Here is a 27,908-nt window from a genome sequence, read left to right on the forward strand (position 1 = left end):
GCTGAAGAAGCACATAGTCTTGTGTCATGCGAAAAGTGTCCAATTGATGTCCAATTGGTGAACGAATCGTTCTTGTGAGTCGGATCTTTTAAATGAACCGAGTGACAAACTGGACGGGAACTGACTCGGTTTGGATGCACAATCAAACCGAGAAGCGAGCAGAGAACGGAAGATTGATGGAGGTGATGTAGTATGTAGCTAGTAGTAATATTTATTAGAACAGATGGTATTAATAAATAACATTTTTATTAAATTATGATAAAAACAGCATGCTGAGAAATGTAAAAGAAGTTTAATATTGTTAATGTAAATACGCATTATAATTTGAATCTGGCTTGAAATCGAAAAACCCATAATAAATAGCAATATATGCCTGTCTATATTTTTTGACTGCTTTAGAGCAAGTACTATGCCATACTAAGCATTTAGAGACCACGTAATCACGTTCTGACGTAAGGAATCACGGAATCATTCAGTTGTTTAAAAAATAAGTGTTCAAAAGAATCGATTCGAGAAAATGAATCAGTATTCCCTTGCTTCTTTTCTCAACGCTGGCAAGAATTGACCAATCACAGTCGTTTGAGATTACTGATTAACTCAACCATTTTTTATCAGTACAGCTTGATGCGGCAGACTTTCAAGTCTTTGAATTTAAAACATTGAAATATTTCACTTTTTATTGAACAAATGTCTCCGATACGATTTAACTCGTCCTGAGATTTGAAATGCTTGTCTTATAGAAACCTTATGAGGGAGCACCGCTGCAGCCCAATAGGGATCCTCTGGTGTGCACATGACACGCAGGCTGGGAAGGGAATACAAAAACCATCTAACATCGTTAGGTTCTGTACTGGTCCATGAATTAACATTTATAGGGAGAAGGAAAGGGTTTTAACTACATGATGACAATATGAAGTAATTCTCACCATAGCAACCATTAAATAACATTTAACCTTAAATTATTTGGTGACATATTACTGTATAAGAAATATCAATGTTTAATAATTAAAACATTACATTATGTAATGTTAGATCAATAGTATTTTATAAGTATCTATATTATACAGAAACATCTTTATTGTCTTGTCCTGTTTTCTGTTCTCATCCTTTGAACCCAGTTAAGTGCCTTGTTGCCCCACCCTAAAAAGAATGGGTCACATGTGTTTGTAACATCCATGTTCAAGGCCCCAGGCTTCAAAGGTCACTGAACCCAGGAGGTGCGGATGACCTCTGGGCTGTTAAAATGGTCTTGAAAAGTGAATAAATATGAGAGGTTAGGATCATTGTTAAAAGCAATTTACTTTAGCTGTTAAGTTAATGAAATGCATGCCTCTCAGAAAGATGAGACAAAATATAGCTCTAGTTCTGTTTGAGATTTAGTAAGATAAAAAGCTTTATAAAGACATTCCATCTTCACGTTAAGATCTGACTATGCCCTGATAATCCTAATGGAAACCACGATGGTTACCAAACAAGACTGTAAACTTAGGATGTCTTCTTTCTAAAAGAAAATGTTGCAGATTTATAACCACAAGAGGTCGCTTTAAAATATTACAGCTATCAGCAACATGATGCAGATCAGCACACATCAAAAAACTTGAGTCAATACTACCACAACTGGATTTTATTTCTTTTAGATCTTAGTCTTTGAAATACATGTTTACTTCCAATTTTGTATTATAACTATTCAAGATCATAATTACATACAGTATATCAATTTTCTTTTACAATGGGTGTTTAAAAAAAACAGAAAAACACCACGTCTGGAAAAATTGAAGCACGTCAGTTTGTGCTTCAGTCTGACCAGTTAAAATCTATTCTGTGCCGTACATAATATTATAATAAATCAATGTACATTGGTAATAACATTATCATCAGTTTCATAGTACAGTCATTCAGGAAATTAAAAAAAAAAAAAAACACCATCCAAACGAAGGTTATTTACAAAGTGGAACAGGGTGACCGTTCTCTTTTACATTTGAGAAGTACTAAGATCTACTTTAGAGCATTGTTCAGTTTCCATGTACAGACATTACATCACATCCTTCCAAACTCTTATCACCGTGTCCAGTGCTTCTCTAAAGAGAAACTAAATGTCACTGCCTAAATTCAGCAGCAGTGTCCAAAGTAACAGCCGTGTCATGGCGCAAAACTTCCACAACAAAAGTTGTGTGCACTTCATCTGAGACACAAGATGGTATAAATTACATTTGAATACAAGTCAAAGCAATGACTGCAAACAGAATCAAGAGTTAAGTTCAGTGTGTGTGTAACCAAGAGGTCTGATGGATTATTTCCATTTTTTAAAAAAAGTGCAAAAGTAGATAACAATTGGATTGTTACTAATATCACTAATGCTGTTTGAGCAGGTGTGTGTTTGCTATGGGCTATTGTAAGCTGTCATATTATCCAGCATTGGTTTACAGATCTAGGACAGAGAATACACTTAAGAGCAAAACACAGACAAGTGTGTGTACATGGAGGAGAAAAAATAAAAACATTGAAATTTCATATAGATTATACACATTGCAGGTATGTTTTATAAACAAGTACATACAAAGTAATGTATCAGTTTAATATATTATTTGGCATCACCTCTATGGCAATTAATTATTTGTGTCAGAATGTTGCATTTGTACAGTACTCCATTGTGTACATGATTACATGCATACAGCAAAACAAAAACTGGATTTATGGAATGGGCTTGATTCTTTAGTACATAGTATCAAGACACAGAGCCGGATCACCGAAACATCCGACGACTCCGCTCGCACCGGTAGAAGTACAGTTACACAAACGCACCCCTAAGAAAGGCAGTAAAGGCACATCCCCTATTATCTGTGGAGAAGTGCAACTTAATTAGAAAAATAACCAAAAAACACAGGTGAGAAAACCGTTGTCAAGTTCACAGTCGCCTGCTGGGCACCAGGGGCATGTTCATCAAGTAATGCGAGTCCTGATCTTGAGGTCCATCTATAAGTTTACAAGTTCGTGAGCCACAAACTGTTTCAAGCGCTCCAGGTACTGTCCATACAGCTCTACATCATTGTGTCCTGCACCCTCCACCCACAGCGGCTCCACGGGGCGCTGGCAGCGCTCGTACAGGGCCAGTCCATGGGAAAAATCAATAACCTCATCCTCCGTACCATGGATCACCAGCACCGGAGAAGTGACTTTAGAGATTTTATCAATGCTGAGGGGGAAAAAAAGATACAAAAACACATGAATAGAGTGTTCTATTGTACAATGTTATTTAAAACATTATGTGATTTGTAAAGTAATTTCTACACGAGACAAAAATACAAAAATTTATTCTGAGGTATGAAAGTGCTTTTTTTGGATGTCAAGTATTTTTCTTTGGCTGTATCACTTTTCTTCGTTGATGACAAAATTAAAAATAAAATTGAATGCACATTCTTTGTCTTTATAAAAACATTTCATAAGACTTTTACCTTCTTAAGTATCTATCTGAAATTTATTCCGGACTTACCGGCTGGTCAATAATATGCATTAGTAAAGTTTTAGCGCATTTCAATTATTTTACAATACTAATTGCACATATCTGCTTTTTAAAGTCTGCAAAAATAAAAATAAAACATACACTACCATCAAAAGTTTGAGGTTAAGATTATGCTTACCAAGGCTTATTTTACTGTAAAAAAAAAAAAAATTAAAATTATTTTTTTCTATTATAATAAATTCTAAAATGTAATAATGGCACAATAGAATTTTCAATTTCTTATTACAATATAAAAGCCTTTGTTGCATTTGATTTTATCAATTTAATGCACATTGGTAGTGCATGTATAAAATAAACAAACACGGAACTACTTGTTGGAAAATATTTGTCACTAGAGGGCACACAATAACAACAATAGCTATGGGGCAGAAAACAAATGAACCAACCAACCAGGCGCCTTCTCCACAACATGGCTGCTCAAAGCAACAAACAGTATGTGTCTAATTGGTATGGAGGTACTACACAAATCAGGGAAAAACAGGCAAGTCTAAAGTGGAAAAAAAAAGAAAAGAAAGAGACTCACTTGGGGAATGCGTCGAAGCAGTACGTCTTCTTGGTGTCAGGAAAAGCCACCCGCATACCTGAGGTCAGAGGGGAGTGCAGGATGACTGCAGCGCTCTCGTATCGAGAGGCCAGATCCACCGAAGGGACTGTACCGATGCTCTGGCCATAAACGATCACGTTCTCTGGCCTGATTCCGTACCTAGAACACCACATTCAAATGATGAGTTCATACACACCTACACTCTCTGATGATGCTGCGATCAGAACACAATTATCATGAATCAAAGGTACAGGTGGTTTAACCTACTTTCAGAACCAGACAAACTGGGATGTGGCCTTGGTTTTTGGTGGTTAACACGAATGACTGAATCTTTTGAAATGCTGGTCATATACATTACGTAACCTTAATTGACATGCCCAACTTAAGTGTTATTGCTTTTACAAAAAGGCATAGGCGTGAGCCAAAATTTAAGAGCGGATACTAAAACAGACTCATTAAATCAAACTTTTCCTGCGAGTCGAGCTGCTCGCAGTCAACAGTCTCCATTTCATTACATTTCATCAAGTGATTGCTTAAAGGGGAAGTTCACTTTAAATAAAAAGAAAAAAATTCTTATGTATTTTTAGACAGAAAAATAAAATAGAGAGAAAAATTCTAGATGATTTTCTGTAGAAAATTATTTTCACTTGGTGTCTAATAAAATAAAAGATTAAAATCAATTATGCTGCAAGTGAATTATTTTATAAATAATATAAAAATATAATAATTCTGAAGAGAGTATATATAAATTTGTACATAAAGAAAATGTAAATAAAGTTTTAAAAACAAATGAATGCAATTTTTAATACAATATGCATTTAGAGTATGGTGAGCAGTAACTCAAGAATAGTGAACTTAATGACATCTCAGAAGCATTTTAATTCACCGCATAACAGTGTGAAAGCAATAAGCGCAGTTGCTTTCAAGGAATCCAGTAAGATGCAAGAAACCAAGTTTCTCAGTTTTATTTCTCTTGTACAGTGATGCTAGCAGGAACATTTGTACTTAAATCAGCAAATGACAACGTGACTATCTAACAGAACGCTGGTTATCCTAGGGGGCGCTGTGTACGCATTCTATGCCTAATTTAAAAGCGCATGATCACTTATTCAGCTGACTGCACTGCCACAAACAGGGATGTAAACAGAAATTACTTTAAAAGTAGGACATACAGGTGCATCTCAGTAAATTAGAATGTCGTGGAAAAGTTCATTTATTTCAGTAATTCAACTCAAAATGTGAAACTTGTGTATTAAATAAATTCAATGCACACAGACTGAAGTAGTTTAAGTCTTTGGTTCTTTTAATTGTGATGATTTAGGCTCACATTTAACAAAAACCCACCAATTCACATCTCAACAAATTAGAATACTTCATAAGACCAATAAAAAAAACATTTTCAGTGAATTTTTGGCCTTCTGGATAGTATGTTCATTTACTGTATATGTACTCAATACTTGGTAGGGGCTCCTTTTGCTTTAATTACTGCCTCAATTCGGCGTGGCATGGAGGTGATCAGTTTGTGGCACTGCTGAGGTGGTATGGAAGCCCAGGTTTCTTTGACAGTGGCCTTCAGCTCATCTGCATTGTTGGGTCTGGTGTCTCTCATCTTCCTCTTGACAATACCCCACAGATTCTCTATGGGGTTCAGGTCTGGTGAGTTTGCTGGCCAATCAAGCACAGTAACACTATGGTCATTGAACCAGCTTTTGGTACCTTTGGCAGTGTGGGCAGGTGCCAAGTCCTGCTGGAAAATGAAATCAGCATCTTCATAAAGCTTGTCAACAGAAGGAAGCATGAAGTGCTCTAAAATTTCCTGGTAGATGGCTGCGTTGACTCTGGACATCAGAAAACACAGTGGACCAACACCAGCAGATGACATGGCAGCCCAAATCATCACTGACTGTGGAAACTTCACACTGGACTTCAAGCAACATGGATTATGTGCTTCTCCACTCTTCCTCCAGACTCTGGGACCTTGATTTCCAAATGAAATGCAAAATTTACTTTCATCTGAAGAGAGGACTTTGGACCTCTGAGCAACAGTCCAGTTCTTTTTCTCCACAGCCCAGGTAAGACGCTTCTGACGATGTTTCTGGTTCAGAAGTGGCTTGGTAGCCCTTTTCCTGAAGACGTCTGAGCGTGGTGACTCTTGATGCACTGACTCCAGCTTCAGTCCACTCCTTGTGAAGCTCTCCCAAGTGTTTGAATCGGCTTTGCTTGACTGTATTCTCAAGCTTGCGGTCATCCCTGTTGCTTGTGCACCTTTTCTTATCCAAATTCTTCCTTCCAGTCAACTTTGCATTTAATATGCTTTGATACAGCACTCTGTAAACAGCCACATCTTTCAGTAATGACCTTCTGTGACTTACCCTCTTTGTGGAGAGTGTCAATGTTCGTCTTCTGGATCATTGCCAAGTCAGCAGTCTTCCCCATTATTGTGGTTTCAAAGAACAAGAGATACCCAGAATTTATACTGTATGGATGGTCATTTATTGAAACTCAAATGTAAATATTCTAATATTTTGAGATACTGATTTTTGACTTTGAGCTGCAAGCTCTAATCATCAAAATTAAAACAAAAAAAAAACTTTTGGAATGTTTTACTTTACATGTAATGAATCTAAAATATATCAAAGTTTCACTTTTTGAAATAAGTTACAAGAAAAAAATGAACTTTTTCACGACATTCTAATTTGTTGAGATGTACCTGTATACTGATAATCCTATAGCAACACATTATACAAACATGAAGTGACTTATACTGCACATAGTGCTGTGTAATTGCACAGTAATGCGTTAAGAATGTTGCTTTCAGTTCTCTAGCGAACACACACTTGACTGTTGTCTTGGTGGCAAACAGAAGGTCACAGAACAGACTTGAAGTTGAAGTTGAAACTGAAAATTGGAACTGTGTGACCAAAACCAATATAAATATTTTAGTGCTGTCAATCGATAAAATGTTTTTTTTAAATGAATCGCGATTAATCCCACCTAACATTAAAGTTTTTAAATATACTTTTATATTGCAATAATTTCACATTAATTCTTCAAATTAAATGTACAAATATAAAAAGGCAGTATTTTTTTTTAATAGCATCATTTTTTTTTTTTATGACTGAAGGACAGCATCACTGATACCAATACTGCAGTGCAAAGGGAAAAGACTAACTGCGATTTTTTTCAAATGAGTTATTGATATTTTTGGGACATTGAAGACATCCTTTATCATGTACATAAGTATCTTGAGGCAATTTCGTTGTTTTTCCGAGAAAATAAATGGGTCGTAACTTCAAAAAGCCCCGGAGAAACCAAGGCAGAACACCAGTAACGGCTCTTTCGCTTTGTTTGGAACGCTCAAAATGAGTTCCGGCGTTCTGCCTTTGTTTAACTGCACGTCAAAATGAAGTTACGTGCCGGCTTGGAGTTATACAGTGTTCTGCCTTTTTTTTTACTGTCCATTAAAGTCTGACGCATTTAAATTACGGTGTAGACAAACGAATTAGATCACGATCTACTAAACAAAGCATACTCCGTATAACAAAGCACTGTAAAGACTAGACACCTTGGCAGCAATACATAATCGTGAATAAAGAATATTTTATTCACCAGGCTGTCACTTCTAGTTGGATGCGTGTGTACTTGAATGCCGTAGCATGTAGCACGATCAATCATAAAATTAGTAGCCTAACAGTTCGCAATTAAATCCATATCCTACCTTTTCTTGTAACCCGATAAAATCAATCCATGGCGCTGAACATCGTCGGAAATGTTTTAATCCACAAGCATTTCTGAGCATGCCTGCTTGCTGGCGTTCACATAAATCCACAAGTCGTTCTTTTAGGTTAGGCTATTTAGTTCACATCAAAGCAATTATGCTATGTCTAGCATTCTTTTTATCTGTTACTGAGCATAGCAAATAAATAGGTTGCAAAACGGTATCCAATCACAATCACGTTCAACTTTTAGTCTGCTTGTTACGGTCAAAACATAATAATAATTAAAAAAATAAATTAACACAGTCACATTACTATATGCAATAGCCTATATGAGATAGCCCATGATCACTGGATTTTATACAAGTGTTACTATAATGATTTTGTAAATGGTGATCAGCAACCAAATATTGATCATGTGGAAGTTACTGCCTTTTGCCTTGGTGTGACTTCTCACTTTTTGCAGACAATGCAAAGGCAGAGTACATTAACTTCAAAATAGGGGTAAAAATAAAGTTTGAGCTTACAATTTTTTAATGTATATCATTTTCATTACTAAAACATCTAATTGCCAAATTTACAGTGTCCTACCTATAATTAATTTGGCTGGACAAGTAAAAAAACTTTAGTGTCATTTTTCTCAGTTTCAATTCCTACTAGCGAGTAGTAGGGCAGAATACTGATTTCTCTATAAAAATTAGGTTATTAGGTTATTTTGGCTGTTATTTCTTTAAGAGCTGACGCTGCTGAACGTGACTCGAACCTGACACGCATCATGTTCTCTCTCAACTCTTTTTATCATTTCTGACACACTTCAGGTCAATAAGTCTCCATTAATGAGCTGACGAGTTGAATCGGGTGTGTTAGATGAGTGAGACAGTGCTGGGCTGCTCCAGGACAGTTTTGAAAACCATTTCAGAGACATGTTCTTAAATGTGACCCATATAAAATATATTACAAGCACGCACAGTTTTAAGGCAGCTTTAATCGCCTTTTTGGTAACATCATGACTTAACTGACCACGGCATTGCATGCACGTAGTTTATTTCGCGCTTTGATATGAAAGGATACAGGCTACAGTGCTCGCCGGTGCCTTTGTGCGTGCAATTGAAGATCTCGCGCTCGTTTGAATCGCGCCTGCCGCTGAAGTGAAGCTGGAGAGCGCGTCTGAAACGTCTCCGGTTTGATGTGCTCGTAAAGACGTTCTGCGACTGAATAAATGCACTTCTTGTCAAGAGAAAAAGTGACAGAAATAGCAGTTGTGAGTGGGGTGGCCAACCCTAGCTCCGCCCCTGCGTTAAATATTTTTAAGACGTTAAACTATTTTTACAATTTTTTTCCCCGCCTTGTTTTTAATTGTGATTTTTTTTTAATGAATATTTCACTTCCTTTTTATGTAAAGCACTTTGAATTACCACTGTGTATGAATCCTTGCTTTGCCTAAACTGAAAAAATTAATCGCCTGCGTTAACACGCTAATTTTGACGCCACTAAAATATTTACATCTGAGCACAAGCGGACCTCACATGTAACATTATAAATTACAGTTCATCCACATACAGTGGGCCATTGATACCAATACACTCATCAATTTTGTCCTCAGGGATGGAAAAAATAAAAATCACATGATTCTACATTACTCCATGAGGTCATGTGAGACGAGGAGGAATGTGTTCTGGAGAACGGCAGAATGGATGTTCAAGGATAGGAGAAAGAAGTTATTTTCCAATAAAAAAACAGCTCTTGGCAGTTAATAGTGATCCAGCCTGTCAAGTTTAAATAAAATAAATGAACTAATTAAGATCTATAGCACTATTTTTAAGCCTTCTGAAGCCATAAAAAAAAATAAAAAAATAAAAAATAAATAAAAGTGTGAGGAAAAGACCAAAATTCAGCCTGCTCTGGAATTCTGCACACGGGTTAGACATGAGCTTTGGGAAAGCGTTAGACCATCAGTGAACAATGCCTTAGGATGCATTTACAGCTGGCAGGTTTGGTTTGATTAAAATTAACTCTGGTGCGATTGCTCTGTTAGTGCTGTTCATCTGAATAAATGTTAACACTGCCATCCGAACCTTGGTTGGACAATGTTCAAGCATACCTGGTTCTTCCCATCACAGGAGCTAAATTCAGTTCAGGTGAATTTAGCCTGTTTAGGTAAGTTGGCAAGCCTTATCCTACTGCTGGGTGGTTTGACCCAATTTTTTTTTTTTTTTTTTTGAAGATTCTAGTAGTTTAATGGTTTTTCCCTGACTGTGCCTTTATATTAATCATAATGCATGAAACAATGGCAGAACCACTGCATTTTAATCATGATCTAAACAAACATGATGGTCTGTGGAATGACTTTTCATTCAGTCAGCGTTAGAAAGGGTTGGTAGGGCCTCAAAGACCTAATGAATAGTTTCTCCCATCACAACTTATTTTCATTTCAAGCTGCCACTTCACTATGTAGGCTATAAAGATAAGAAAAATCTAAATCAACACTAGTTATCCCCATGGCAACAAATCATAAAATGCCTGTTTAGGTAAGTTGGCAAGCCTTATCCTACTGCTGGGTGGTTTGACCCAATTTTTTTTTTTTTTTTTTTTGAAGATTCTAGTAGTTTAATGGTTTTTCCCTGACTGTGCCTTTATATTAATCATAATGCATGAAACAATGGCAGAACCACTGCATTTTAATCATGATCTAAACAAACATGCTACATATAGCATGAGCTGTTTTTGATGCAAATTAGATTGTATAATTTCAAAATTTATACCTAAAACAGGTTGGTCTGACCTTAGCTTTGTGATATTTTCCTACATAAAATATATCTGAACGAAAAGAAAAAAACAAAAAAAACAGCAGATGGGCTGAAAACTTTTCAGAAGACTGTCAGTTCCCCTTTAGAGTTACATTCATATAAACCCCCAATTCAGTATTTAGAATTTTCTTCCTATATTTTGCACATGGTGAACAGTGAGCTTGATCTGCCTGCTACAGTAATTTTTCTTCTTTGCGTTCATCGTCAGCGTCTCTGGCTTCTGTTAATGGTCACTACAGTTGGTTTATTTGCCCAGTTAAAGAATTAGTTGTGCGTTAATAGTTCTAAACGTTTTCCAACCATTAGTCAGAAGTAGTGCTGTCAAACGATTAATCGCATCCAAAATAAAAGTTATTGTTTACATTATATATACATAAATATACACAGTACACGCATATATATTAATACAGACGTACAGTATGTATTTTTCAAATATTACATGTATATATTTATATTATAGATAAATATATTTGATATAAACAAAACAAAAAAATCTTAAATATATACATGTATGTGTGTGTATTTATATAGCAGCAATTCCATGCAAATGTCATCCTTACCATGAAAAAATAAAGTTTTTACCTAAAGAATAAAACCCTGTTTAATTTGTACATTTAGGTCTGTATTTTACTGCATTAACGTGCTTTAATAGAAATTTGAAGGAAATCGCAATGTTTATCCATCACATATGAGGGGTGGACCTAAAGTAAAATTACATTTTCATTCGACTGTATTTCATGTTTTCAAATAAGAGATCAAAGACTGATCATTTTTTTATTTATGTCAACAAGTAAGTATTTTGTAGAAAGGTGGAGGCCTGTCTGAAAAGTAAATAAACTCACTTTGTCTTAATAGCGATGATTTTTGGATTTATAAGGGCTAGATTTATGAGGTCTGGACGCTTCAGCGCTGTGTCACGTCCATAACATTTTAAAGATTAAGTTTATATCTTATAGTAATTATTAATGCAATTAACTTGAAACTTTCTGTACAAAGCTAACTTATGGCCATGCTAATTATGATCAACAGTTCATCTCCATTCTCTGCACTTATCCACCATAAAAATGCGTTACGGACGTGACCGTGACGGACGTTATGCATACTGGCATGCATACCTCGTTGCTGATGATTGATAGCCTGTGTATGTTTATACTGCTGGGATCTGTTTCATGCTTTCCATATCATGAAATTTTAGAAATGAATTAATTCTAACATGTAAGAAATTGCATTTTCAACGAGAACATCGCGAGATTGAGCCTAAAACTGTGCGGGCCAGAAATGCACAGGCGGACTGAAGTACAAATCGTCAAAACTTTTTCAAATGTCATATAATGTTCATAGTCAATATTATCTTATTTAAACATTCAATGTGTTTCAAATAACTTGTGTCTCGAATCTATCTGCGCTGCATTCATTCAGAGAGCAAGATTTTGCGTGTTCGGCGCATGTTGCTATGTGTGACGCAAGAGATGTGCTGTGGGTTTACATCATTCTCTCATTTTGTCTAAATATTTTTCTTCATTACAAATATTGTTTGGTTTTATTTTGTATCATTGCATGTTAAAAATAATTCACTATGCATATGCGAAATGTGAAACTGCAATCTTATTCGCAGTCTATAGCATTTTATTATTTGTACAATTGCCTATATATTCAGCATATTTAACTTAACCTGTTCTGTATCTGTGTTATTTAATGCATAAGCGATTTATTAAAATAAGTTTACGAGACTCATTAAAACAAGTTTATGACTGCGACATCCGTTTAATCTTGATCAACAACAATGATCAAGGAATTGGAGCAGCATGGCCCGTTAGATCATTTTAAAACGTCAAATAGCCTTCAATTTGCAGGTTAAACTGCATCTGTCTAGGATGTAGACTGGTGAGGATCCCACACTCTAGCGTTAACCTAATATAAATGTGCTATATAGGCTATTATTCATATTCAAGTGTTTGTGTGGTAAATAATTAATGCTCAAGAATGATAGGGAGGCGCCTGCGTGACCACTTGCATTTTTACATAGCCTTACCCGAGAAATATATCTACAGAAAGCGTGTCTACTTTTGAACGAACCAATTCAAAACGAAATCAAATACTCCCTGATTACGTAATCTGAATGCATTCCCTAAAGGCGCGTCCAGTGGAAATTTCGTGAATTTCATTTTTGCAGCTGACAAGGACTCATGAAAACATTAGTTTATTAATAAAAAATAAAATGTGTCCTTTTTTCATAATCATTAGGCAACTTTTGCTTGTGCATTGTTTTAAGGGTAGGTTTAGGGTAGGGGTAGGTGTGAACGGGTAGGTTTAGGGTAGGGGTAGGTATGGACATTAAAAAAAAAGCCTAAAAGCACATGAATAAGATGCTGGTAGCACAATCTGATAGGTAGCATTTTTCGCTATCGATTTGTGCTGCCTATCTTTTTAATGGGAGGTAGCACAATCTGAGCGGGTAGCACAAATCGTCAGAACCTCGTTGCTGACTGATAAAGGTCTACTGCTGTGTCAGGCTTACCTTATCATAACATTTTAGAAATCGCATTCTCAGCCCGCCAAAACTATTTTAAATGTCATTGTCAATATTATCTTGTTTAAACGTTTTATGTGTTTCAAATAACTCTTGTCGCTGTTCTGGTGAATGAAAGAAGGGTTCAAGTACATGTGGTAACGAAATACATTTTTAAATACAAAGATAGTATGTTAAAAGCGCATTTTAGTTCATTCATGGTGTCTCAAAATAGCACAGTTGAGTACACTTAGATGATCTTAAGTTGACCCTAAGAAGTACTAAAGGATCAGTTTTAGTATATTAAGTACAAAATTAGTGCGCGATAACAGAGCACTTTAAGTACATTATGGAAGTGTACTTGTTTTTCACCTGGGAGTGCAAGATATTGCGCGTCATGCCGCATACTGTGGGATTATAATTTTTATATTTTTATTTTGTCTAAATATTTTTTGTTTGGTTTAATTTTGTATCATTGCATAGTAAAATAATAAATAATTCACTTTTTATGCAGATGCAAAAGGTCTTCGCAGTCTATATACTTGAACAATAGGCCTATTATATTTAGAATATTTTACTTAACCTGTTTTTATCTTAGTTATTTAACGCATAAGCAAGTCATTAAAACTTTTTTTTTCAGTGGCATCCGTTAATCGTGATCAACAACTATGATCAACGAATTGAAGCGGCGTTGGTCGGTTAGATCATTTTAAAACGTCAAATAGCCTTCAATTTATAGATTATAACTGCACCTGACTCGGATGTAGACTGGTGAGGATTTATTTTAATGTGGATTCCAACCTCTAGCGTTAACCTATAGGCTATCAATGTGCTATATTTTTGGCCCGTGTTCAAGTGTTTGTGCGGAATATCAATTGATGCGCATGCGCCGCCTGCGCGATCATTTGCATTTTTTTCCTGATAATGAAACAACTTAAAATCAATTCGAAACTAATTTTATTTATGTAAATTCATAATAACAATAAAATGTTGTGCTTTTGCAAAATAACCAAAACATACAGGATGCGTCTCTGTGAACTGGAGCGTCTCCAAAAGAACCACAACTCAGCGTGTGTCTCACATAGAGAAATATATCTATAGAAAGGCTGAAATGCCTACTTTTAAACGAACCAATTTAAAACAAATATTAAATGTATGAAGGTTGCATTTCTCCCTAAAGGCGTCCAATGGTCCATACTGTGGAGGTGAGAGTCGGCACTATGAATTTCTTCTTGCAGCCGTAATAAACTTTAGTTTATTAGTAAATAATTAAAATGTCTCCTTTTTCTATACATTAATAATCCTTAGGCTACTTTTGCCTGTGCCTTGTGGCAAATTTTATACGTGTGCTTGAATATATTGAAGCTCATATGGATTAGTAGGTCTATTAATTTAATATAAAATGCGCAATTAGTTGAATATAATGGCTTAAACGAACAACTAGTTAACTAGAAAAATCTTTAGTGGGGGGCAGCCCTATTAAATACTCACTAGACGTCTCTGTTAAAGTTTTAAAGCATTTTTATAGGTTTTTTTCATAGTCGGATGAATTCCGCTTTCAGTCACGTCCGTAGCGGAGAGATGTCACGTCCGTAACGGAGAGATGTCACGTCCGTAACATTGATTTTTTCCTCTGAAACACAACAACAAAAATTTTAACAAAATTTATATTTAATGCTTTGTAAATAGCCAACCCTTCTCCATTCGGCAGACGTTGTCGCTTCTGGGCTGTGCATTGTAATTCGCAGAAAGTTTACAAAATATGTTGTCTCCCAGAAACTCGTGTTATTTTTTGTCACGTCCGTAACGCATGTGTTTTCCCCCCATTTAACATATAAAACAGGGTTATAGACTGATACTTTTCTCATGTCTGGACTCTATTTTAGGGGGTTTAGAAAAATATAAATATATGGTTTAATATATTGGTAATAAATATAATTTATGAGAATTTATATTTCAGATTTTGACTGCAAATGTCACGTCCGTAACGGTGGAATTGCTCACAGACATAATGTGTGTACTGTGTATATGTAAACAAAAACTTATTTTGGATGCGATTAATCGTTTGACAGCACTAGTCAGAAGTGTATACAGAGAACAGGGATCTCCTCTCAATTAACGACATTATGTACCTTGCTTAGGCACTTGTACCTTGTGCCTTTTTTATTTATTTATTTTTAAATTCATACCGTTTGCGTAAATAAAACCAGTTCACCGTCTGAACCAGTATATTGCCCAGCACTAACTTTTCCTTACGCCTTTTGTTTTGCATCTTTAGATTTGATTTACCTTTTTAGTTCTGTATATTTGGTACAATTACTACAAGTGTACACACACCTTTTCATTTGGACTGTTCCTCAAACAAACCTATGACTTCAGAAGATACTTTTATAATAGTATTGTTTTTTCCTCTTTCTTTGCAGGACTTGTCAGGCATGGTAATTACAAACCTTTGAGTCAGTGATGACCGAATTTTAAAAGACCTAACTTTTCCTTTAAAGTAATCTTCAGGGTTCAAAAAAGGTCACGTGCTTTCAGATTCAGAAGAACTCTGATGGTCTGTGGAATGACTTTTCATTCAGTCAGCGTTAGAAAGGGTTGGTAGGGCCTCAAAGACCTAATGAATAGTTTCTCCCATCACAACTTATTTTCTTATATAGCTGCCACTTCACTATGCAGGCTATAAAGATAAGAAAAATCAAAATCAACACTAGTTATCCCCCATGGCAACAAATCATAAAATGACTATTGCGCTGATTAAAAAAAAAAAAAAAAAAATAGCAGCATGTACCAGATCACCTTTAACACACTGATAAAGCAGCTGGCTGACAGAAAGTCTAAAGTGATACAAAACCTGTGGCGTGACACCATCAGGAAGTTATTTTTCACTTCCTGGGTACACAATGTTGCAATGACTGCAATCGGGCCTGTCCTTCCAGGGCTCCATGGGAATCAGTTGCTAGGCAACCAATCAATATTTGACTTGGAGAACTGGCTGCTGGCACCTCCCCCCTCACCTCTCAGAGGGAGCTGCGCTCTGTGAAAGACTGACAGCGAATTCTCGCAGGCTTCTTGAATGAGCTGCTCTCAGCTCTCAGCCCAAAAATACTCACAAGCACAATGGTCATTATGTCACTTCAGGAGGAAGGGGGGCACGGGGGTCTTATTCAGTACAGCTGCTACTGCTGGCTTCCGTGGCCTTTCCTTTATGACATCAAAGTCATCGTTTTTGGAGGAGGAAGACAAAAGCCATTTCCTTTGCTTCTTCCTTCAACCGGAATGGTCTCAGACTTTTGGATGTGAAAGATAATACTACACGTCACCACCGTTTTGCTGTTTTGAAGACAAAACCAGATGGTTCTGTTTGGTAGAAGTTTACATACACTACCAAGTCTGGTTGCAAATACCTATATGGAAATGCACACAAACTAGCTTACTGCAATGGCTAGCAGTGATAACAGATGGTCGCATCCGGACCAACTCCTTGGATATGAACCTGGCCCAAGTCATTCAGGCGGCACCAAATCATTGCACTGGAGTTCCCAGTGCCATCCGCTTTTCTTGTAAATGCTTAACAGATCTGTGCGTATGTGTGTGTGTGCACGTCAGCCCCACCTGATGTTTCAACACTGACTCACCTGGCTGAGCAGACAGAAAGGTGTGGTTGTGCTACACTAACATAACACAGTACAAACCATCCTGATCTTGATAAGTGTGGTTTGGCAAAACATTTTCCCTGTAGCAGGGACTGCACTGACTGTGGGCCAACAAAAACATGAAGCTTGACTGGGAAATCACCATGGGTTTACGATGTATTGGTACCATATTGGTCATCAGCCAATAGAGTCTGATCATCTTCAAGTACCATATCAAAATAAATGGCAATAGATTATAGGTTCCTCAGTGAAGTTAAATAAAATAAACATAGATCCTGTCAATTTTGTAAATGCATGTTTAAGATCTTACTATGATTCACACATGAGTTACATTTTTTTTAGACGTATGCCGGTCTTCTCCAACCATTTAGCTGCTCCTTAATTGACATCGAGCTTGCGTGTAATGCCCACATCTCAAAACCCATTCAACAACCAATGGATAGAACCATATCCTATGATGGCCCAGTAGTGCACAACACAACAAAATCGCCACGTCGCAAAGCATAGGACTAATTTCTTTGTGTTGAGGCTTGTTTCCTTTGTGTTGTGGAGATTTTGATGTGTTGTGCACTACTGGGCCACTGTAACGTCCCCTCTGATATTTTTTCCTTTTTCAATAATCAGATACATGTAAATGTACATCGCAACATGAAAGAAAATCTGTCGCTTCTTGTGTTTCGACCTTTAAAACACCTGTTGGAATGAGCTACTATGCTAATTGAATACTTATACTTGTTGGTTTATCTTCATCAGCCAGAATTCCCACACAGACGCAACACTAAAAATTACTAACCAGGTCAAGGGGGCAAAAATGATAGATGAGATTTAAATACTAATAAGAACAATATTCACGAAGTCTCAGTCAAATTTTTTTAATAATGTCCTCCAAATTGTAACAACTCATTTTCTATACTGTATAGTAGGGATGGATCCTCAGTCCGGTCCCAAGATTGACCTACCGGATAAGTTCAGTTCCAGCCCTGCTCCAACACACCTGTGTATAATTATCAAGTCCTCCTGAAGATCTTATTAGCTGGCTGAGGTGTGTTTGATCAGGGTTAGAGCTAAACTTTGCAGTAAGGTAGATCTGCTGTACAATCTACGAGTTTCTTCTCACATAAGTCAAATTAATATTTAATGTTAATTTATTTATAAATGAGCCGTGTAATAAGCAGAATAAACATACAGTTAGACGTACATCATAAAATAGACCCAGACAGAGTGATCAGCACTGGAAGTAAACAGACTTGGGACAATCAAAACTGTGATCGTTCTGGTCACCGTAAGAGCTGCTTTTTGTGATAGCAAATCATACATCACTGGCCACAAAACAAAGGGAAGAGCAAAAAAAAAAGCTGATTTTGTCACTCAGCATGGTCTGATAAGCACTCTCGTCTATGGATGGATAATTTCCAAGGCAAATGTATTCAACAGACATCTAAAGGCAGGTGCCCTTTATGTTTAATCCACCAAAACCTGAAGAGCAGATGAAAACCCAAAGCCCTCACACAAATCAAACAGAAGTGTGCGCCTGTAAAAATGCTATTCTGCAGCAAAACCTTTCAAGTTCACAGCATTCATTTAATTTTTTCTTTTTTGTTTTTAAATAAATCCTCTCACACCACTGCCAAGTATCAATCAAGAGGTTTGGAGACTCATATTTGGTCTCATATTTGACTGTGAAGATATTTCACAGGTTAGCTATAAAAGCACATTTTTTTATTTTTGGATTCTCAAGATCCTGCAATCTTCTATTTGAGCATAATTTAATGAAAAAAGCAGGCAATGCTGGCCATCTCTGACAGAATGAGATTAAAATGCCAATTATCCTCCAGAAATGGTAGGGAAAGCACTGCATACAATCGCGGACTAACAAGCTTTTTCTTGAAAAGGACAAAAAATGTGTTTCTATGAATAAAGAAAAAAATCCCAGCAGGAGACGCAAAAGATTTGGACGGACCGGCCTACTTACTACTACTCCTACTCCTCTCTCAAAACAAGCTGAACACCTTACACAAACATATACAGAAGCATACAAAGGATTAGAAGTGAAAACAGTAAAAGTTAAATTCTTCAGAGTGGCAGTCAGACTGATTTATCTACATGATAATCTGAATCATGTGCTTGAGTGGGATGATGCAGCTTGATATGGCAATGCGTGGGAACATTAAAAGTGACCAGAAGAACAGCGTGGGACTGCTTCATGAGGTACAACCCAACCCTCTGGGATATGACTTGTCAAACAGTGTGGACTGTGTTCCAGAGCATCGGCTGTGCTTTCTGACACCACATGCATGCATGCACACATATACGGGTGCAGCAGCAGCACAGGCACGTGGTGATTCACAAACGTACCCAAAACATTAATGTAGTTACAAGCACAAAGCTTCTTTGAAGGTTTTCCTCTCTCTTGCATGAACAAGGATGCTGCAACATCTTGCTACATTGAAGTAAATGCAATTAACCAAGTTCCCATGACCAGCAACCACAATAAACGCGCATGCATAGAAAGACAGATAAGCATTTGGGGCACATGATAAAGTGAATGACCTTGAGATAGGCTCTCCATATCCACAGTGTCAAAAACCCAGCTGCCACTGGGAAAAAAAACATTTCAGTCTGAGCAAGTGTGCTTCTGTTAACCATGAGGAAATTTCCTTTGCTGCATACTTCAAAAATCTAAACACAACCGCAGTCTGAATCAAAACATGACTCTTGACTTTCTGAAAGGCACAATTTTCATCGTAATCATTTAAAAGTTGCACAGGACATTTGGATGGGGGATAGGGTCTAAGAGGTAGAGGCAATATTAAATATATCCCCCAAGAACCTTGGGATTCACAAGGACAAAGACGCAACAGATACCAGAGACCATACAAAACGTACCACTGAAAACATTTGAGGTCTGGCCCAAAAACCAAACCGAAACACTGACTAGGTCAGAAGCAGACTAATCTATTTCAAATGGATTGGTAGTATATGGGATGTGGAAAACTATACATTTTCAAAACCGACTAGTTGGTGGTTTGCCGTATATTTCATATAGTTTTAGGTTCACTTGACACGCTTCAAAGTGTTATTTACCCAAAATATTTTCTTGCGCTTAAAAAGATGCAGACCCGAGTAAGGAAAAGAACACAGGATCTCGAGAAGCGTTTTTAAAAGTCAAGTCAACATTCATTGAAAAGTCGTAAAAAAACAGCGAGATGTGGCGCAATTCTCAAAGATGTCTATGAAGTGCATCTTTACATAGACAAACAACTAAAAAAAAAATTTTTTTTAAAAACAGTGGAATATAAAATATGTTCTGTGAGAACCAACCCCTAAGGAGCATGTTCTTGAGTTCAAACACAGCTAGACGGTATGCAACGGAACAGAACGCACAGTGTCGACGTAAGTTTTTAAGAGCTGAACTATATTTATCTTAACACAGCGTCTTAAAAACAATATGCTTAAAAAAAAAAAAAAATTTTTTTGAAAAAAAGTGAAACATGGCACAAGTGCTTTAAATGAGAAGAAATGGTTCTCTTTACCGCACAGCTGTCTAGCAGCAAAAGAAGCACAGAGTTAAAAATATAAAAACTATAAGAACTAAACATATATACAGTACTGAGTTATTCAGCAAGGATGCATTAAACTGATCATGAGTGACGGTAACAAAAATAAAAAATTCAACTTCAAATAATTGGTGTTCTTTTTAACTTTATATGCATCCTGAAAAATCCTGAAAGAAGTATCATGTTTCCATAAAAACCAGCAAAAGTGTTTTTAACGTTGATAATAAGAAAAGTTTCTTGAGCACTAACTAAGCATATTAGAATTTCTGAAGGATTATATGATACTGAAAACTGGAGTAATGGCTGCTGAAATATATAAAATTAGAACGCATTTATTTTGAATTCTAAAAATACTTAGAAATATAAAAAATAAAAATAAAAATCGAAATACCAGAGTCATTCTTAGGAAGTGTGGACAGAGGTCAATGTTACTTTAGACGGGGAAAATGTAATGTAAGAGATAAAATACAAAACGCAAACCAATTGCTTTTAGAAAGTACTCACCTTGTTCGTAGTGCGTGCCATGCAGCATCCACATCAGCATACAAATTCTTCTCCGAAGGCTTCCCTGAGCTTGCCCCGTAGCCCGAGTAGTCATAGGAGAACACGTTACAGTTGATGCGGGAGCCTAGGCCGATGTAGAAGCTACTCATCTGACCCAAGTCTACAGCGTTACCGTGGGAAAACAACAAGGTGTAGCGGGCGTTTGGAGAACATCGCACAAACATGCAAGCGATTCGGTTCCCTCTAGATGTCCGGGTCATGAAGCACTCAATGGCGTCCTTCTCCCGGGTAGAGTACTGCCAATCCGCACGCTCGGAAAGGTGGAGGGTCCAGTGGCTGCCGCTCTCGTCGCACATCAGGGTGTAAGTGGGCTCCGGTGGAAGGAAGGCCAGCTTGGAAGCTATTCTGCTCGGACATGGCGGACAGCAGAAAAGGCAACATAGCTCACTCAAAGACAGGTGATTCATCCTTCACTTGAGAAGAACACAACAGATTGGAAAATTAGTGGGGTGGAAACACAAAGTACAATACAAACAGACGCATCTTTAAGGGACAGTTCAAAAATGTAAATTCTGCCAATTACTCACCCTTATGTCATTTCAAACCTGTATGACTTTGTTCTAAGGAACACAAAAGACGATATTTTGAAAAATATCAATGTTTTTTGTTCACTTCATACAATTCAAGTCAGTGGGGTCCTATGTTGTTTTGAACCTCGTTGATTTTCACTGCTTGGACTGACAACTAAAGCATAAAATGTGTTCCACAGAATTTTTAATATCATACAGCTTGATGACAAAGGAGTAAATGAAAATTCATTTTCATTTTCACCATCATATACATGAAAATTCATTTTCATTTTTGGGCAAACTACATTTTTAAAGGTGAAGCATCAAGAGCGTAATCTGCATAGTCAGAGGAGATAGGAGAAAGAAACAAAACTTAACTAAACTACAATACACATATCACCCTTATCATCTTAAGCACATGCACCATATATGCAAACTACATTTACCCAAAGAAGAATATAATAGTTTACTTAAAGATGGGTAAACACGCAGACCTATTAGTTATTCTCCACTGAACTAGACAGTAGCATCTAGTGTTCCAATACAATGGTTAAGCATGTCCTTGAATTGTTTATGCCCTTTATTTTCAAATAACTCAGTTAAATGTGCACTTTGTTAAGATACAAAATACAATCGAAACAGCATCTGGGGTGAAACAAAAAAAGTTCAATATTCACTGCAGTGCAAGCAATAGTTTCTATCTTAATGCTAATTTGATGTCATTAATAATGACTCTCAGACTTCACCCTTAGGATAGCTTTGACGTATGTGCTATCATTGATCAGATCACTTTATCTCTGAGTCATGGCAGCTGAAATCACCCTCATTTTCTTGGTTTCCGAGAAGAAAATTTGGTGGTTACACTTTATTTCGATAGTCCAGTTTAGACATTCTACTAACCATAAGTAACTTTGTAGTTGACACTTGATTACATGTCAACTAATTCTCATTAATTAGCAGCTACATGTCTACAAACTCTCAGTAGGGTAGGTTTAGGGTTAGTAGAATAAGTTGACATATACTTGCAAAGTTTCTCATAGTCAGTATATTGTATGTTGTGAGCACATCAAAATAAAGTGTTAGCAGCTATTAAGCAGACAGTCTACTAATACTCTAATGACTGCTGACATGTAGTTGCAAAGTTATTTACTGTTAGTAGAATGTCTAAAGTGGACTATCGAAATAAAGTGTTACCAATTTGGCTAGATTTAAAAATATCCAGTGTTTTATAAATCTGGAAAACATACAAGTAATCCACATCAATGCTTCCAAATATCCCCCCCAAAAATGTCTGGAAAACACTTCACCTTAATATGAACTCCAAGTAGGTGACATCACATTAGTGTTGTACCAAAAGAACCATTTAACAATTTTTTTCAACTAGCAGAGTGAGAAAATGTGAATATGACCCAGATCTGACCCATGATAATCAAATCCCCACCCTTAGTTTAATAAGCAGGAAACCATCTTGTTGTTTGGGTGTTTTGGACTTCATCACACTGAAGGGAAAGCTAAAGCTAAAAAGCATCCTCAAAATATTACACATCACACCCGACATCCAAAATGATTGGCTGAGGTTAATATTTTTTTCTATTAAAAGGTCAGAAATGGGGGGGTGGGGGTTAAAAAAAAAAGAACTGGTTATTTCACTCACTAGGTTTTTTTCTACCTCAAGTTTTACACAAACACATGGTCCACATAAATATTCAAATAAATACTAGAGACTTAGTTATTATAATAAATGTATCTATAAAACATTTAAGTATTTGACAGCATGAACTACATAGTTATAAAGGTATCAGAGAAGGACACTCACCTCAATTGAATCAAAACTGTTTGCTAAGTGAAATAAGCTTAGTTAACATTTTAACTCTATTATCTAAAGAATGTTACGGCTTAATTGAAACAGCTGAAGCCAGCTATTTGATTAGCATGGTCAGCTAATTAGCTAATTAAAAACCTTACTCTACCTGTAGATGCTGGAGACGTTGGTGAAGGCAGAAACGCTTTGACCTGGTGAAGTCACTGTATTAAATAAGTCAAATATGAGATTCCCTTTAAACGATCACTCAGTCCACTTAGCCAGATCAAGAGTCCCTCAAAAGCTGCCTCTGGTCCGTCCGATCTTGTCAACATGTGGTCAGTGTTTCATGATCCAGCGAGATCAAAGACTGGCGGTGTTAATATAAGCGTGACGTTATTAAATGGACCAGATTTTCTAATCTAATCCGTCCGGTACGGGTGATCTCATCTCACACCAACGCGTGCCCAAAGCTGGCTTTCTTCTGATTTTCTTGCGGAATGCCGGATATCAACGTCAACGATGAACGCTCTAACGACCAATCAGATTAAAAGGATAGATATGCTCGACCAATCACACGCGTCCCCGCTGCACACGGACTGTGTCGAAAACACAATAACATGTTGATTAATGATTTTACCGTCGTTGTTGTATAAATCAGGATAATGATACTTTTGCTGAGCTGCCAAGAATTAAATATTAGAGCTCAACATTTTTAACGTTAGCTGTGTTTTCTGAAGTTTTAAATCTTTCGTTTGAAGTTGTAAAGCATTAGCCAATTGCTATTTACTTCCGCTACTTTCGCATTGCGTCAATAGCCACTTTAACTTGTGAAGGCACGCGGTTTCTTATTCAGGTGTTTTAAACTGTCGTTGTTTAAATATTACGTATATTTTAGCGTTAAAATGAGTTCTCAAAAAGGAAATGTTTCCAGATTGCGAGGCCAAAAACACCAGAATGTAACTGCCTTCAAAAATGACAAGTACGGTGCAAGCGCACAAGTTAAGGTAAGCGCCTGCTAAAATAAACAGTGTAGAATCAGACTTACATCAGTTTCGTTGTCTAGGAGTTTATATAGCCTTTGCGCTGTTTATGATATTGTTATTTGTGTTTTTAATGTGAATTTGTATGTATTCTTCCCTTATGATGCTACCAGAAAGCCAAATCAAAGGTTCATGATGGTTTGTGCCAGCACTGCAAAGATGTGCTGGAGTGGAAAGTCAAGTACAACAAATACAAGCCCCTTACACAGCCACGAAAATGGTGAGATGAGGGAAGATTTGCTGCATAGCAACAGATGAAAGGCAAATAAACTCCTCCACAATGAACCCATCTCTGAAATGATGTTTCTGTGCCTTTTCTAGTGTAAAGTGTCTTCAGAAAACAGTGAAGGATGCCTATCATATCATATGCAAGCCATGTGCACTAAAGCTGGAGCTTTGTGCAAAATGTGGGAAGAAGGAAGAGATTGTCGTTCCGTAAGTAGATTCAGGCCTCTTCTGACTGAACATGTGCAAATTAGAAATAATGTGCTACTTTAATATAAATATATGTTTACATAATGAGAGAATGATGAAAACATGCCCTGAAATACAGTCAAACCAAATTTTATTCAGACAACTTCAACATTTCTCACAGTTTATTCGCTATAGTTTAGAAAATGGTAATAAAATATGACAAGAACTCAGAGTTAAACGGTCTCAGAACAAATTCATTTTGATAATGTCAGATAACTTTGATAGAAAGGTATGTAATGAATTAGGTTGACTAGCTGTCAGCTGTTAAATTTAAGTACATAATTAGATAATACCAATTTAGATCAACCAGTTACCAAGCAATGCTTAATTTTGTTCAGTCTGTGGTGTAAAAAGTTTGCATTAGCAATTAAGGAAAAATCACTTAAGCAAAACATGGTCAGGTCAAAGTGTCTGAATAATTTTTGGTCCCAAATTTGTATCAGTTTTACTGGTAGTTCACTGTATGAAGAATTTTTGGGTATAATATGTCACAGTTTACTTTATTTTGCTATCCTCACTTACACAAAGGAACAATAGTGTCCTGCACCCACTAGTAAAAAAAATATCAAAAATTATATCTGGTGTCTGAATCATTTTTGGTTTGACTGTATTTAAATTCTGTACAGCATCGATTTAATCGGTTTTCTATTTTAAAATATTGTATTTTTTTCCTGTAATGACAAAGCTGAATTGTCAGCAGCCATTACTTCAGTATTCAGTGTTACATGATCCTTCAGAAATCATTCTAATTAGAAATCTCATCCATATTAGAAATCATTCTAATATGCCAATTTGGTGCTCAGCTATTATAGATGCTCAATTATTAATAATAGTTCTATATATTTTGTACCCTCTTAAGTGTAAAGTGCCATGAGAATTAACTTTTAAAGGCGCTATATAAAAATAAATGTAGTATTATTATTATTATTATTATTATTATAATAGTTCTTTTTATTATCAAAAAAAACAATTTATGATGCTTAATATTTTAGTGAATGCCATGAGACTTTTTCAGGATTCTTTGACATAGAAAGTTAAGTAAAGTTAAAAAATACATCTTTTAAAACATTGGAACAGTGTTTCATAGTAGTAGTGATAATATATCAGTGCAGCACATGTGCCATCTTGTGGACATACACAGTACTGGTAAATTTAATTGTGGCCTCAAGATATTCTATTATGTATTTTTTTTTTTTTTTAGGCCGCTTTCACTGCTCTGTTATTCTATAAGCTGTGCATTATTAGGGACACTTCTTTAATAAGATTAATTAAACTTATCACTGTCATATATACTGTATGTTAAGGTGTATTACTATTAACTGTGACCACAAAATTAAGTTCTGATAATTCACAGTTGTTTTAGAGAGTTTTTATGTGTCTGTCTGCTTTTTGTTTTTTAGACTTGACAAGAAGGAAGAAGAAGAGGTAGAGGACACCAGCCAGCCAAATAAAGGAAAGAGACAGAAAAAAAGAGACGAGGAGAATGATGACGAAGATTTTGATGACCTGGGCTTTAGCAATGATGACTGTGATAGTGATTCAGAGGCCGAAGGAAATTAACACTTGCAGTCTTCTGTATGCTTTACCAGCAAACAGCTAAACCTAAGAACAGTGGGGCTGGATACTGGAAATGTACTCGCCTGTTCACCCACTGTTAATTGGGAAAGACTCCCAGGAAGTGTTTTCCTGTTGCCTGTGGGGATTGTTTGTTTCCATCACAGTGATCTTGTAGGAACTGACACAGTCATATGCCGAAACCCAGTCTTGTTTTTTAAAATCACAAACATTTTGATGGCATTCATGTTATTTATGAATGGCTGATTCATATTGAGAAGCTGTTTCATATGTCTTTTTGGAAATAGAAAAACAGAAATGGAAAGTACTTATGAAACATGTCTAATTAATAAAGGACCTACAAGCAAATGTTGTGCTGTCTGTTTAGAAAATACTGAATTACACTGAATGTTAAATCTACACCCTCACTGTCCTGTTGACTGTGATTTTGATCTTTTTTAACATATAGATTTTGTTAGAAACATCCTCTTGCATATAATAAGTAGCTGTAAAAAACACAGGGGACCCACTTTATATTAAGCATTATTAACTACTATGTAGTAATGTTTAAATTAATAATTTGATCGATGCACTTATTGTGTAGATATGCGTTTATGTTTAAAAAATACATGCATATAATTGTGGCTGTATTTAATTTCAGTAAATACAGCTTAATTATGAATCTACCCATACCACTAAGTCAAATGTATTCCTAACAGTATCCCACATCAATAGCAGCAAAAGCATTTTGCAATACAACATTAAAACAATCAGATAACATTTAAAGATAATTAATATAAAGTAGAACCATAACAGATCTAGAATAACTTTGAAAAATGAAAAAAGACTTCAGTAACACATGTTAAATCACCATGTGATCGCAGAGGTAATGCTATGATATCATAGCCAACAATTTCAAGATTTTCAGGGAAATGTCTCGTGATGTTTAAGGAACTTAAGAATCGTCTGTTTTGGCTTTTGTGCAGCATCTGAACCACCTGTGACGCAAAGTTAATTCATGATTGCTAATACAAAAACCAAATATAAACTTTTGTGAACGATTTGAGGAACTGTAACTTTAATCCTGGATTTATGTCATGAGATTTAGCCACAGTTATGAAGTAAGAGGAGAGAACTGTATCACATGTCTGACTGCTTTACCATCTCCTTTACCACATACATCAAAATTATTGTGTCCAAATGCTATTGTGAAAATGCTTTCAATGGCTGTATTCTTTATATGGAATAAATGGCTGCAGCTTCTTTATAGAATACAGTTATAGCATTTTAACTTTCCTTTACTCTTATCAACGGCAGAACTCACTAACTTAGTTCAACGATATGCATACAAAATATAATTATGTGTAACTTAATTTCAGTGCAGTTCTTCTGTGCAGTGGACAATGCAAACCATTTTGTTCTGTTTCATTACAATACATTTTATTTTTGTCTATATGTAGTGTTTGTCTATGTTGTAGTAAAGTTTGTTGAATGAGTCAGGTGAGACTGTAATGTCCTAATATTGCGTGAATCCTGTCATGTGTACTGAAGTGTTGCACAAGAATGTGGGTATTTCTAAATCAAATTTCCATGTAAAGAGTGAAGTGACCATGAAATGACTATTATTATTATTTAAAAAAAAAAAAAAAAAAAA

The 27,908-nt window shown here is 36.2% G+C and overlaps 2 protein-coding genes across 5 annotated transcripts; one reads left to right on the forward strand and one right to left on the reverse strand.

Annotated features, from left to right (window-relative positions):
- Window positions 1-1,609: 1,609 nt before the first annotated feature.
- abhd17b (abhydrolase domain containing 17B, depalmitoylase) lies at window positions 1,610-24,327 on the reverse strand. 4 transcript variants are annotated; one of them, XM_058775679.1, is made up of 4 exons: window positions 24,232-24,327; window positions 20,814-21,286; window positions 4,044-4,223; window positions 1,610-3,193 (listed from the first exon to the last, which is right to left on the reverse strand). In XM_058775679.1, exons 2-4 carry the CDS (start codon window positions 21,278-21,280, stop codon window positions 2,974-2,976), a joined length of 867 nt encoding a protein of 288 aa, XP_058631662.1. In that variant the 5' UTR covers window positions 21,281-21,286; window positions 24,232-24,327; the 3' UTR covers window positions 1,610-2,973. The 4 variants fall into 4 exon arrangements, with proteins under 4 accessions (XP_058631662.1, XP_058631660.1, XP_058631659.1 ...); XM_058775677.1 differs by lacking the exon at window positions 24,232-24,327 and adding an exon at window positions 23,353-23,678 and having other exon boundaries at window positions 20,814-21,281; XM_058775676.1 differs by lacking the exon at window positions 24,232-24,327 and adding an exon at window positions 23,353-23,675.
- c05h9orf85 (chromosome 05 C9orf85 homolog) lies at window positions 23,877-26,696 on the forward strand. The gene is made up of 4 exons (XM_058775680.1): window positions 23,877-24,190; window positions 24,340-24,446; window positions 24,548-24,661; window positions 26,101-26,696. The coding sequence occupies exons 1-4, from the start codon at window positions 24,089-24,091 to the stop codon at window positions 26,258-26,260; spliced, it is 483 nt and encodes a 160-aa protein (XP_058631663.1). The 5' UTR covers window positions 23,877-24,088; the 3' UTR covers window positions 26,261-26,696.
- The last annotated feature ends 1,212 nt before the right edge of the window (window positions 26,697-27,908 follow it).

The sequence above is a fragment of the Onychostoma macrolepis genome, chromosome 05 (genome assembly GCF_012432095.1).
Source record: "Onychostoma macrolepis isolate SWU-2019 chromosome 05, ASM1243209v1, whole genome shotgun sequence".
NCBI classification, from domain to species: Eukaryota; Metazoa; Chordata; class Actinopteri; order Cypriniformes; family Cyprinidae; genus Onychostoma; species Onychostoma macrolepis.